General features: G+C 42.2%; 1 protein-coding gene across 9 annotated transcripts in view; it reads right to left on the reverse strand.

Moving 5' to 3' along the window:
• Window positions 1-12,253, reverse strand: part of CTPS2 (CTP synthase 2) — a 128,940-nt gene that overhangs the window by 14,176 nt on the left and 102,511 nt on the right. For all 9 annotated transcript variants that reach the window (XM_082375689.1, XM_082375684.1, XM_082375692.1 and 6 more), the window contains 3 exons: window positions 11,169-11,224; window positions 6,054-6,150; window positions 1,105-1,249 (listed from right to left, as the gene is read on the reverse strand). In XM_082375689.1, the coding sequence (XP_082231815.1) occupies window positions 1,105-1,249; window positions 6,054-6,150; window positions 11,169-11,224 (298 nt within the window). The remainder of the gene's footprint in view (window positions 1-1,104; window positions 1,250-6,053; window positions 6,151-11,168; window positions 11,225-12,253) is intronic.

The raw sequence follows: 12,253 nt of genomic DNA on the forward strand, positions 1-12,253 counted from the left end.
AATTTAAAAAAGAATGCATATACATGTATAACTGAGTCACTTAGCTGTACAGCAGAAATTAGCACAACATTGTAAATAAACTATACTTCAATTCAAAAAATTTTAAAAAAGAGAAACCATAAAAGTGCTAGTGGAAAACAAATGGGTAATTATTAATATAATAATCTTTTCATAGGGAAAAACTTTAGGCAGGATACTGAAGACATAATCCATAAAAGTAAAAGATTTGACCACATATACATAAAAAATACATGAATAAGGACTACATAAAGTATTTAAAACTTTAGGGAAAATAAAAACTAAGATAAAACTAAAAAAAACTAATGAAATTCATTAACAACTTAGAAAAAAAACAAAATCACTTTGAAAAAGTATCTGTAACCTAACAAAGGATTAATGTCCTTTATATATAAAGAGCTTACCAATCATTAAGAAAAAAGGAGGGGATTTCCCTGGTGGCACAGTGGTTAAGAATCCTCCTGCAAATGCAGGGGACACGGGTTCGAGCCCTGGTCCGGGAAGATCCCACATGCCGCAGAGTAACTAAGCCCACGGGCCACAACTACTGAGCCCACGGGCCACAACTACTGAAGCCCGCGCGCCTAGAGCCTGTGCTCCACAACAAGAGAAGCCACCGCAATGAGAAGCCTGCGCACCGCAACGAAGACCCAATGCAGCCAAAAATTAATTAGTTAATTAATTAATTTTTTTTAAAAAAAGACAAAGGATAATAGCAAAAGGAAAAATAGGGCAAAGGATATGAACAGGCTATTCATAAAACAAAAAGCCAATAAACGTATAAAATATTCATATATATTTATTAATCAAAAAGTCAACAAAAGAAAATCCCTTTTTTAACCTATCAAAATGACAAAAATCTCTAAAGCAATACTCAGCATCAGCATGATTTGGAAAGCTGACACATTACCATTGTAGATGTGATTAAATCATTTTCATTAAGAGAAAAAAGTATGCTTGTTAAGAGGGGAAAAAAATGATTCTCCACTTTTAAAAAAAATCCTACAATGATATTAAATTTTATGAGAAACCTAAGATGTTGATAACTGCATCTCAAGTCACTGCTAAGAACTGTAAGCTGGTTACCTGGAAGATAGCTTGCATCCCTGAAGGAGGTAGGCATTCAGATTCCCAGTTGCCGCAAGTAATAGTCCCAGGTATGGAGGGGAAGGCTTCATTGGCCTAGAAGAAAACTCAGGATGGAATTGGACACCGACAAAATAGGGGTGATCTGAAATGAGAATAGTCGTAATGCAATTGAAGCAGATAAATATGAGAAGAGCTTTAAAGGTCTTCTTATCTTTAAATAAGAAAACTCATTAAATGGTAAGATGATTATTTAACTTGTTACCATCATAGCCAGTTATTTTCATGATCCAACTTGGTAGTAGAATTTCAAATTGCAAAACACATCTCACTAATAAGAGATCCAGCATTTTATTTGTGCAAGGTGTTAGAGTGAGCAAAGTTAAGCAAAAGTTTTTGAATGGGAAGATGATCTGCTTTCCTCAAATCTGCCCACTATCTAGACCCTTCACAGACGTACAATGGTTCCATTTCCATGGGTGGGGCCCAGGGCAGGCCACCCCAAAACATGCCTAAATGGCATATTGATTATTTTGAATTAAAGTTACTTAAGACTGAGCCGATGGGGACTTCCCTGGTGGCGCAGTGGTTAAGAATCCGCCTGCCAATGCAGGGGACACGGGTTCGAGCCCTGGTCCGGGAAGATCCCACATGCCACGGAGCAACTAAGCCTGTGTGCCACAACTACTGAGCCTGTGCTCTAGAGCCCGCGAGCCACAGCTACTGAGCCCACGTGCCACAGCTACTGAAGCCCCTGTGCCTAGAGCCCGTGCTCCACAACGAGAAGCCACCGCAATGAGAAGCCTGCGCACTACAACGAAGACCCAACGCAGCCAAAAATAAATAAATGAATTAATTTAAAAAAAAAAAAAGATTGAGCTGATGCAAGAGGGACACTTTGACACACACCCCACCTAGTCTCCTGAAAGCAGGAAATAAATCTCTCTTGTGAAAGGTGTACTTCCTGCCTCTGAAGTGGAAGGATACCCTTATCACCAGAGACAGGGAATTTGGGCAGAGAAGCCTATATAAACACATCTTGTGACTTCTTTAATTTACTACCCAAGCCCAAACTTTGTTTAGATTCTTCACTAATTAAGCACCCAAAGCCTAAGTTTCTTTGTCCTGTTAATTCCTCACATATTCATTGTTTCTTTGTCTAAAAAGTATAAAGGCTGCCTGCTTTGGCCACTTCTTAGGCCCCATTTCTATGAGACCTCCGTCTGCACGAGTTAAAATTTGTTTTTCTCCTGCTTATCTGTCTTGGGTCAATTTTATTATTAGTCTAGCCACAAGAACTCAAGAGGGTAGGGGGGAAAGGTCCCCTCCCAGCACCCTGGTATCCTCATACTTAAGGCTAACTGTAAGTCACTCTTTCTCTTAGATGGCTTCAGGCCATTTCCCACAAGGTCTCCTTTCCCAAGGGATGGGTCCCCTGGGAATGCAGCAGATATAACTGCTTTTCTAGTCACAGCTCTGGGCTGGATATTAATCATGGATAGCACCATGAAGCTGAAAAGGCACTCATATTTCAGCCTACACCAACGTATCTCTTGTGATGAAGAGTCTCCAAGTGATAAAAGGATGCCCTTTCAACATGTTAATGGTGGTTATGGCTCAAGGGGTGAGAGTTCAAGATATTTTTATTTTCTCCCTTATATTGATACTTCTCCGTATCGTGTGAACCTTTACAATGAACACATATTTCTTACATTATCAGAGAGCAAATAAAGCTATTACATATTGAGGGTTGTAAGAAGCCCCTATATGAGCAATTCAAGTTCTCCTAGGTGTAATAGGAACAGAAAAGTAGCTTTTCTCAGGTATCTGAAATCCCTTGTTTGGGAATGGTAAAAATTAATGGGCAACATTTCCAAATCTGGGTAGAAATTTTCTAGGATTACAAATTCCTCTCCCCACTCAGAACTCTCAAAAACTATGTTTATTCCCAGATTAGGAAGCAACTCCTAATTAGAGATTGGGCAACTCTCTAATCCCATAATTGCTATAGTCAAAGCATGGTCAGTAGGTATTCCTTACTTTAAAAGTCATTTTAATGGCCATATACATATCAAACTGAAGATGATAAAATACAAGTTTTATAGGAGGAAGTAAATATAACTTTAAATCTTTCAATGAGATGCTTTATCAAGTGATCTGAAAGTCTAGTATGGAATTCAAAATCACAAATCCCCATCACTTACCACTGAAGACCCAAAACTACTGCTCAGTAGTAAGGAAATGATGATTGAATGGCAATGTCCACTCTCTTAAGGTTATCATTTAAAGCTTAACCCTCATCCTAATAAAACAGGTAGCAGGCTAGCAGAGTGTTCTCATCTAATGGTTATGGAACTTTAGAACAGGAAAGGACTTCAGAAGTAGGGTAAATGTCCAAGTATAGACGCAGAAGCCTGGAGAAGCTTTGTCCTGCTCCTGGTCGGCTAGCTGGGGTTTCAGCTTTCATCGTCTGACTACTAGCTCACGCCTCCCTTTGCATCCATGGGGCCAGGTGTGTCCTGTGGCACTCACTGCCCGCTTCAGAAGCTTTGATGTAAGATCACCATTTGTTCCCTTCTGCAAAGGATTGATCTTTCAATTCTCAAACGATGACGATGATGATCCTTCTCCTATTTTGAGTCTTCTTTATAAAATAGTGGCAGTATCAGATAGTAGTTTTTCACGTTTGTTTTAATTTTTACTCCTTACTTAACTAAAGAAAAGTTGGAAACCCGAAAAAAAATAATAAAGCTTTGCTATACAAAATGGTAGCCCCTGGCCACAGGTGACCATTTAATAAACTCATTCAAATTAACTGAGCACATTTCAAGTGCTAAATAGCCACAAACAGCTAGTGGCTACCATATTGAACAGGGCAGAATACTCCATTATTGCAGCAGATTCTACTGGACAGCTCTGAATCCAGAAAAATCCAGTGTAGAAACCCTCTACATCATATCCAAGAAGAAGCCTCCTTGAATTAGAAGGACATTCAGGTATGAAAGCTTGGTGAGAGGAATGCCACCTTCTCCCAGGAAAGTGTCCCCTCAAGAAGAGAAGAAGAGAAACCATCTGCCCTTAGAAAAGAAAACAATGCCGCTTTAAATTAAAGATGTGATGAATCTTGCAGCACAGCATCTAGGGATGTCTCTGAAAGAAGCCGACAATAATTGTGTTTTTGTACCACTAGAGACAGAAGCTGAGCAACGGATCGCGTCATAGCCAGGGAAAGAATATTTGAATGAATGGATCGTTGCTCTTAATCACTTTACCCAAAAAATCCAATATGAGGAAAGAGACTAAAAACTTTTCATTTTGATGATGTTCTATCAGTCAGACAAAGTATCTTTTAAATAATGCTCTTAATTGCTTTGAAACAAATTCTGACATTATACTAATCTCAAGCTTTGTTGTTCCTTTTAGAACTCCTTCAGGAATGTAGTGATTCATGGATGTGATAAGGGTAGCTAAGATCAAAATCTTCTGGGAAATTTTCCTTAATAAAATGAATTCCCTTGCAGCCAGCTTTTTAAAAATTGCAAGGTTTTACAGCAGGTCTCATTTCCTTTCCAACCCACATGAAATTTGAAAGTGTCAATGGGAAACTAAATCCTTGCGATGAAGAAGCTTCTAAGTGTTTGCTGGTAATAATGAGAGACAGGAGAATTAAAGAGAATAAGTACTTGAACAAAGTAAACAAATAGTAATTTGCATAAGAAATTTCTCTGCCCTCTCACATGCCAGACCTAAGAGACTTCAACACCAAACAGTGATCCACACTATAAAAATTGTAAATGATGGGCATTTCCATCACAAGGACTACAGAAAATACATCCTCATATTCTAATTTAAAACTTCAGGCATGGAGTGATAATCTTAAGTGGAATGTCCAATGAAAACAAGAAGAACAATACAATCCCACAGAGGTGGTGGCAGAAGGAGGCTCCAACCTGGTTTAGCTCCAGCCCCGGCAGTGACTGGCTGGATGGCCCTGGCAGGTTGCTTAACCTCTCTGCACTCGGGTCTCCTTCTCCATAAAGTAGGAATAACATCACCTGCCTTGTAAGTTACACAAGGCACGTAGAGTCCCTAGCAAGGGGTCTGGTGAGAAGCATCTAGTGAGTGCACACTCAATGTCCACTGCTTGCCTTCTTTCTGGGTCTGGGTAACATGCTACAGTGGTCAAAGAAGCCTTTCCCAACTTCAGTACTCCTCCCTGCTCGGGACTTCTGAAGTACCTGAACAGTTGAGAGACAGAAAAGGAAAGGGACAGAGAAAAGGAATTTGAAGTAGAAGAACAGTGACATGGACTAAAATGGAAAAGACAGTAGGAAAGTTAGAAGAAGAGTAAGTAGTTCGGGTTATCTGGAGCCTAAAGTATACAGATTGGAAAAGGCAGGTTCTAGAAAATGATGCTACCATTTTTAGAGTATCCTGTACACACTAAGCATTCAATAATGAGGATGGTTTATCCAACAAATTATTGTCACATGTGCTGCACAGTCAGTCACCAGTAGTGAGGAGGGCACTGGGCCATTCTTCCTCAGAGGAGGGAGAAAGCAGAGGGCTACTCAACAGTGGGCTGTCTGACTTTCCCAGAGCGTCTAACCCAGAAGCTGCAACAAGAGACACCCCAGGAAGGGGGCAAGGACACTAGGAGGCGTACTACTGGTAGATCTGGTAGGCTCCGAACACTACGCCATTTTATGGCAGGTTCAATCTAATAGGCCCCAAAATGATTAGTATTATAAGCACTCTAGTTTTTCATGTACTTTGTATTTAGTGCATATTATTTCTATTTAGCTGCATATTTATTTCAAAGGAGAGAGGAAAAGAAAGAGCAAATAAAATGGGTCTCAAGTTATATCTTTGTATGCTTACGGTCGACAAAGAGACATTAGCTCACCACAATCACCACAAAAATTTTCAAAAATGAAGAGCCCACTTACTTGCTAGTTCAATGATTTCCATCCTCTCCCCGTCGACATCCTGACCTACAAAACTTAAGTCATTCTGCTCAAGTTGGTTGATCAGGTTAGGATTCACCTGGGAAAACAAGAAATTAAGTGTCTTTGGACAGCAGAGCAATACAGACATATCAGCTTATGAAAATGTCCTCCACCAACTGGGCGGATTTTCCATTTCGGTGATGCTCTAACTAGGAGTTAATTTCTATTTATATTCAAATCTCAAAGCCTATTTTTAAATTCATGATGAACCTGAGAAATAGTTGAATCACAGCCCTTAAATTTGGGAGGCCCACCTTCTATTGTCCAAAGATGAGTTTCAAAAAGTAGGACTGTGAGACTACCTCAAACTAAAAACTTTCTACACAGCGAAGGAAACCATCATCAAAACAAAAAGGCGGGGAACTCCCTGGCAGTCCAGTGGTTAGGACTCCACACTTCCACTGCAGGGGGCACGGGTTCAATCCCTGGTTGGGGAACTAAGGTCCCGCAAGCCACGCAGCATGGCCAAAACAAACAAACAAACAAACAAAACAAGGCAACCTACTGAAGAGGAGAAGATATTTGCAAATCACATATCTGATAAGGGGCTAATATCCAAAATATATAAGGAACTCATACACCTCAACACCAAAAAAAAAAGGGCAGAGGATCTGAATAGACCTTTTTCCAAAGAAGACATACAGATGGCCAAAAGGTACATGAAAAGATACTCAACATCACTAATTATCAAGAAAATGTAAATCAAAACCACAATGAGCTATCACCTCATATCTGTTAGAAAGGCTATCATCAAAAATACAAGGAATAACAAATGTGGGAAAGGATGTAGAGAAAAGTTCTACAATGCTGGTGGGACTGTAAATTGGTACAGCCACTAAGGAAAACAGTATGGAGACTCCTCAAAAAATTAAGAGTAGAACTACCATATGACCTAGCTATTCCACTTCTGGGTACTTATCCAAAGAACATGAAAACACTAATTCAGAAAGATATATGCACACTATGTTCATTGCAGCATTATTTACAATAGCCACGTTAAAAAAGAACTAAATCATGCCATTTGCAACAATATGGATGGACCTTGAGGCTATTATGCTAAGTGAAATAAATCAAAGAAAGACAAATATGATTTCACTCATATGTTGAATCTAAAACAAAACAAAGGCTTCCCTGGTGGCACAGTGGTTAAGAATCCACCTGCCAATGCAGAGGACAGGGGTTCAAGCCCTGGTACAGGAAGATCCCACATGCCACGGAGCCACTAAGCCTGTGAGCCACAACTACTGAGCCTGCGCCCTAGAGCCCACGAGCCACAACTACTGAATCCCGCGTGCCTAGAGCCCGTGCTCCGCAACAAGAGAAGCCACCGCAATGAGAAGCCCACGCACCGCAATGAAGAGCAGCCCCCTCTCGCCTCAACTAGAGAAAGCCCACGTGCAGCAATGAAGACCCAATGCAGCCAAAAAACATGAATAAATAAATTTTAAAAATATATATTTAAAACAAAACAAAACCAACCAACAAACAAAATAAAACAAAAACAACTCACAGAGAACAGATTAGTGGTGACAAGCAGGGAAGGGGGTTGGGGGTGGGCAAAATGGGTGAAGGGGATCAACTGCATGATAATGGATGGTAACTAGACTTCTGGTGGTGATCACCCTGTAGGGTATACAGATGTTGAACTACAATGCTGTACACCTGAAAGTTAATAATAATAATAATAAATAATATAATAAAAAATAAATAATTTTTATAATAAAAAAAAAGTAGGACTGTGACACAGATATCTGTCTTGAAACCTTGAGACTAGCTATTGATAGCTGTCCCTTTATTTGCCTCTTCCCTTGAGTTATGTGTAATTAACTCTCTCTCCCTAAATCACAAATCTGATTGAGGATTGAAACTATCTTATTTCCCTTGCGACTAAACCAAAAGCTTTCTTTATATATAGTTACATAAATGCTCTAAAGAGAAGCTTGGAACCACTTTTCTACCAAAACACTGGTTTATAGATGACAACTTGATGACCTGGCTCATGGCCCCTTCCCTCACTCATCTCATCAGCGGCCCTTTCCCAAACTTTTCAGCCTCTCCTTCACAGAAAGTGCTTCCTCATCAAAAATCAAAGTGGTGTCCCACCTGTCCTTCTCAATCTTAACCTCATATGCTTTTATTTCATTTTTAACATTAGGCTAGGTCTCATAATTTGTAATTATTTTTCCTTTTTTAACAGCTTTATTGAAATATAATTCACATACCAGGACTTCCCTGGTGACGCAGTGGTTAAGAACCCGCCTGCCAATACAGGGGACACGGGTTCGATCCCTGGTCTGGGAAGATCCCACATGCCGCGGAGCAACTAAGCCCATGTGCCACAACTACTGAGCCCGTGCACCACAACTACTGAAGCCCGTGTGCCTAGAGCCCGTGCTCCGCAACAAGAGAAGCCACTGCAATGAGAAGCCCGTGCACTGCAACGAAGAGTAGCCCCCGCTCACCGCAACTAGAGAAAGCCCGCACGCAGCAACGAAGACCCAAAGCAGCCAAAAATTAAAAACAAACAAAATACCCTATACTTCTAACCATCATCCCCCAATTCCCTTATCACTGCACGCACGCACACACACACACACACCCAACTCTAGGCAACCACCAATCTCTATTCAATTTCTTTAGATTTGCCTATTCTGGGTATTTCATGTTAATGGACTCATACGATATGTGGTCTTTTGTGACTGGCTTCTTTAACTTCACATAATGTTTTCTAGGTTCATCTGTGTTGTAGCACGCATCAATACTTCAGTTCTTTTTATTGTCAATTTTTACTGTCATTTTATGGATATACCACATTTTATTTATCCATTCATCAGTTGACGGACATTTGGGTTGTTTCTACTTTTTTGGCTACTATGAATAATGCTGCAATGAACATTCGTGTACAAGTTGTGTGTGGACATATGTTTTAATTTCTCTTGGGAAATTAAATATACCTAGGGATGGAATTACTGGGTCATATGGTAACTGTTTAACCTTTTGAGGAACTACCAGATGATTTTCCAATGTGGCTGCACCATTTTACATTCCCACCAACAGTGTATGAGAGTTCCAATTACTCCACATCCTCACCAATATTTATTATTTTCCATGTTTTTTTTTTTAATTTATTTATTTTTGGCTACGTTGGGTCTTCGTTGCTGTGCGCAGGCTTTCTCTAGTTGCGGCAAGCGGGAGCTACTCCTCGTTGCGGTGCATGGGCTTCTCATTGTGGTGGCTTCTCTTGTTGCAGAGCACAGGCTCCAGGCGCACAGGCTTCAGTAGTTGTGGTGCACGGGCTTCAGTAGTTGTGGCTTGCAGGCTCTAGAGCACAGGCTCAGTAGTTATGGAGCACGGGCTTAGTTGCTCCGCAGCATGTGGGATCTTCCTGGACCAGGGCTCGAACCTGTGTCCCCTGCATTGGCAGGGGGACTCTCAACCTCTGCACCACCAGGGAAGCTCTATTTTCCATGTTTTGATTATAGTCACCCGAGTGGGTGTCAAGTGGTATCTCTTTATGGTTTTGATTTGCATTTCCCTGATGACAAATGATGTTGGATATCTCTTCATTTTCTTATTGGTCATTCATATATCTTTTTTTGAGAAATGTCTCTTCAGATCTTTTGCCATTATTTATTATTGAGTTGTACGAATTCTTTATATATTCTAGACACAAGTACTTTGTCCAACATATGACTCAATCTGTAATTATTTCATCTGTTAATTTTTGTCCTCTCCAATTAGAACGGAAACTCCCTAAGAGGAGGGAGACCATGTGTGTCTTTCCCCCTCTCATCTCCAGTACATATGAGATGCAAAATAAGTATGAAGGAATGAATGGCCACACCATCACGTGCATAGTAGTTCTTACAACTTCTAGTTACCACTTAGGCAAAGCAGCTCAATAAGTTTTGTCCCGCCAGTTGACCCAGTTCCCAACGGAAATAAGACCAAAAATGGCCTACACTCAGCAAATTATGTTCCCTAATTGTAGTGACACTATTGGTAGCCTACCTGGCATTGACTCCCACTTGTCCTCCCTCAAAACAGAACCCTGGGCTTGTTCTGGTATCTACTCCACCCGCATATGGCCCATGGGACTCCATCTTCCCCATTCTAGAAGATGGTCCTAATTGGTCTAAGCCAAACATGATAAACCCATCCCTCTTGGCAGATGAATGATGCAAGAATCCAGGTTTAAGCCTGGTTCAGCACTGCCCTGGCAATGGTTACTGGTTCACAAGTGGGCAGGTAATCTAAATTGACCCCATCAGGTCTAGGAGAGATGCATGTTGCCTCACTTGCCACTGGCAGCCATCTTACAACTATGCGGGAGACCAGCCTAAGGACAAGGCAGACACACAGAAAAGGGTAGGGCCAAGGGACTCCTAGACACAGCAAGAGCCCTGACTGTACCATGCCTGGAGCCCGCCAAGCCTCTGGACTACCTATTACCTGAGATAACAAATTTCCTTATTGCTTAGGCTGGTTTCAGTGAATAATGAGCAGGAATTTTGACTCTTCACAGTCAAAAGTATTGTAATTGGTACACCAATTAATCCCTGTACAGACAATTTGAATTTTGGGGAATGTAGGCTTCTCACGTGGCAATCTCAACAATAACTCCTCTTAATCATGCGACACTAAGCTTCCAAGAGGCTCCCAAACCAAGAGTCCATCATGTGATACCCAGAGACACATCCCTATCCCGAGAGGCATTTGGTTCAGAAGATGCAAGTACCCTTTTCCCAACTCTGCCAAAATAAAGGGCAGGAGGTTCAGGATAAGGATAACAACTTTATCTCGGTCTAAGAGACAGCAGTTAGGTAACGGAGAGTCCTGAAATGTCCCATGTGCAGATACTTAAAGATTTTGCCTTTGGAAAGCCCAGACCAGAGTCTCCCCGCCCCTACCCGCCTCCTCTGGGAAATCTGGCACTTCTCCCCTGAGCCCTATGGACACCAGGCTGGACAGCTTCTCCAGAGGCCCGCTTGTGATCACTGGGGCGCCTCACACTAAGCATCTATATTCCACAGTAATTCAGTGTGACAGCCATACCTCATACCGATGTCTGTGTCTTTCTTCTATGAAAGGAACGTCACCATAAAGTTTCCCTGCAAAGATATGAAAGTGAAATGAATACTGTAGTAATCAGCTTTGGAACCACATCCATGGCATCTGTGTGGGGGAAATCTCTTTGATCTCTATCGGTCTATCAGACGCCTAAAAATGAAGCAGACTCTAGATAGTAATCTCGATTTTCTTTTCTTATAGGACAGCCATAGCTTCTTTGAAACCCTGAAGCAATTCTCAAGTAAGCCATCAGCAGTGCACAGAGGGAAGCCCACCATGGACTCCAGCAGAGGCCCTCCTTTCATACACCTGCCTGCAGAACAGAGAGCCCCAGTGACATGTGCACCATCACCATTGCGCAGATACACAGCGGGGCTCATGTTACAAAAGAAGAAAATGAAACCAAGAGAAGGGAAACGAAACCAAAGGACCTGCCCAAAGCCCCGCCCCACTGGCCATGCCATCCTGTCTGGAGCCCAGGCCTCCACACTCCCGGCCCAACGCTTTCTCCACTACACCAGCCGCCTCTACTTTCGCATGGTACTGGCCACACTGGTTTACACCCCACCTTAAAAATATGCCTATCCTTTGACTAAAATTTGACCTCTAAGAATTTACCCCAGAAAACAGAAACGAGGACAGAGATGTAACCACAAAGATGTGACCTGCTGCCTTATTAGCAGAGGACAATCGGAAACCAGCATCGCCTCAGGAATGGAGGGCTGCTGGCAGGAATGAGAGCACATCTCCACCCACGGTTCTCAACCAGGGGTGCGTGGCAGAGAATCACACGCGCGGCTGCTTGGACAGGCCCGTGTCGCAGCGGGGGCCGCAGCCCAGGGTAGCATCTCGGGCACAGCCTGTCTGGCGATGGACACGGGGGCCAGTGTGACGCCCAGTGACCCCAGTGTGAGGTGGAGAGGAGCGGGGTCTGTCACCAGACACCTCTCAACAACATAGGGCCCATCGGGCACGTGGAGAAGCAGGATGGCCAAGTGGGTCACAGCACTGGAGCAGGCACAGGGGCCGACGACTATTCCCTCCGCACCAGCTCTCAGCACGCAGACCCC

The sequence above is a fragment of the Balaenoptera borealis genome (genome assembly GCF_965194805.1).
Source record: "Balaenoptera borealis genome assembly, chromosome: X".
NCBI classification, from domain to species: Eukaryota; Metazoa; Chordata; class Mammalia; order Artiodactyla; family Balaenopteridae; genus Balaenoptera; species Balaenoptera borealis.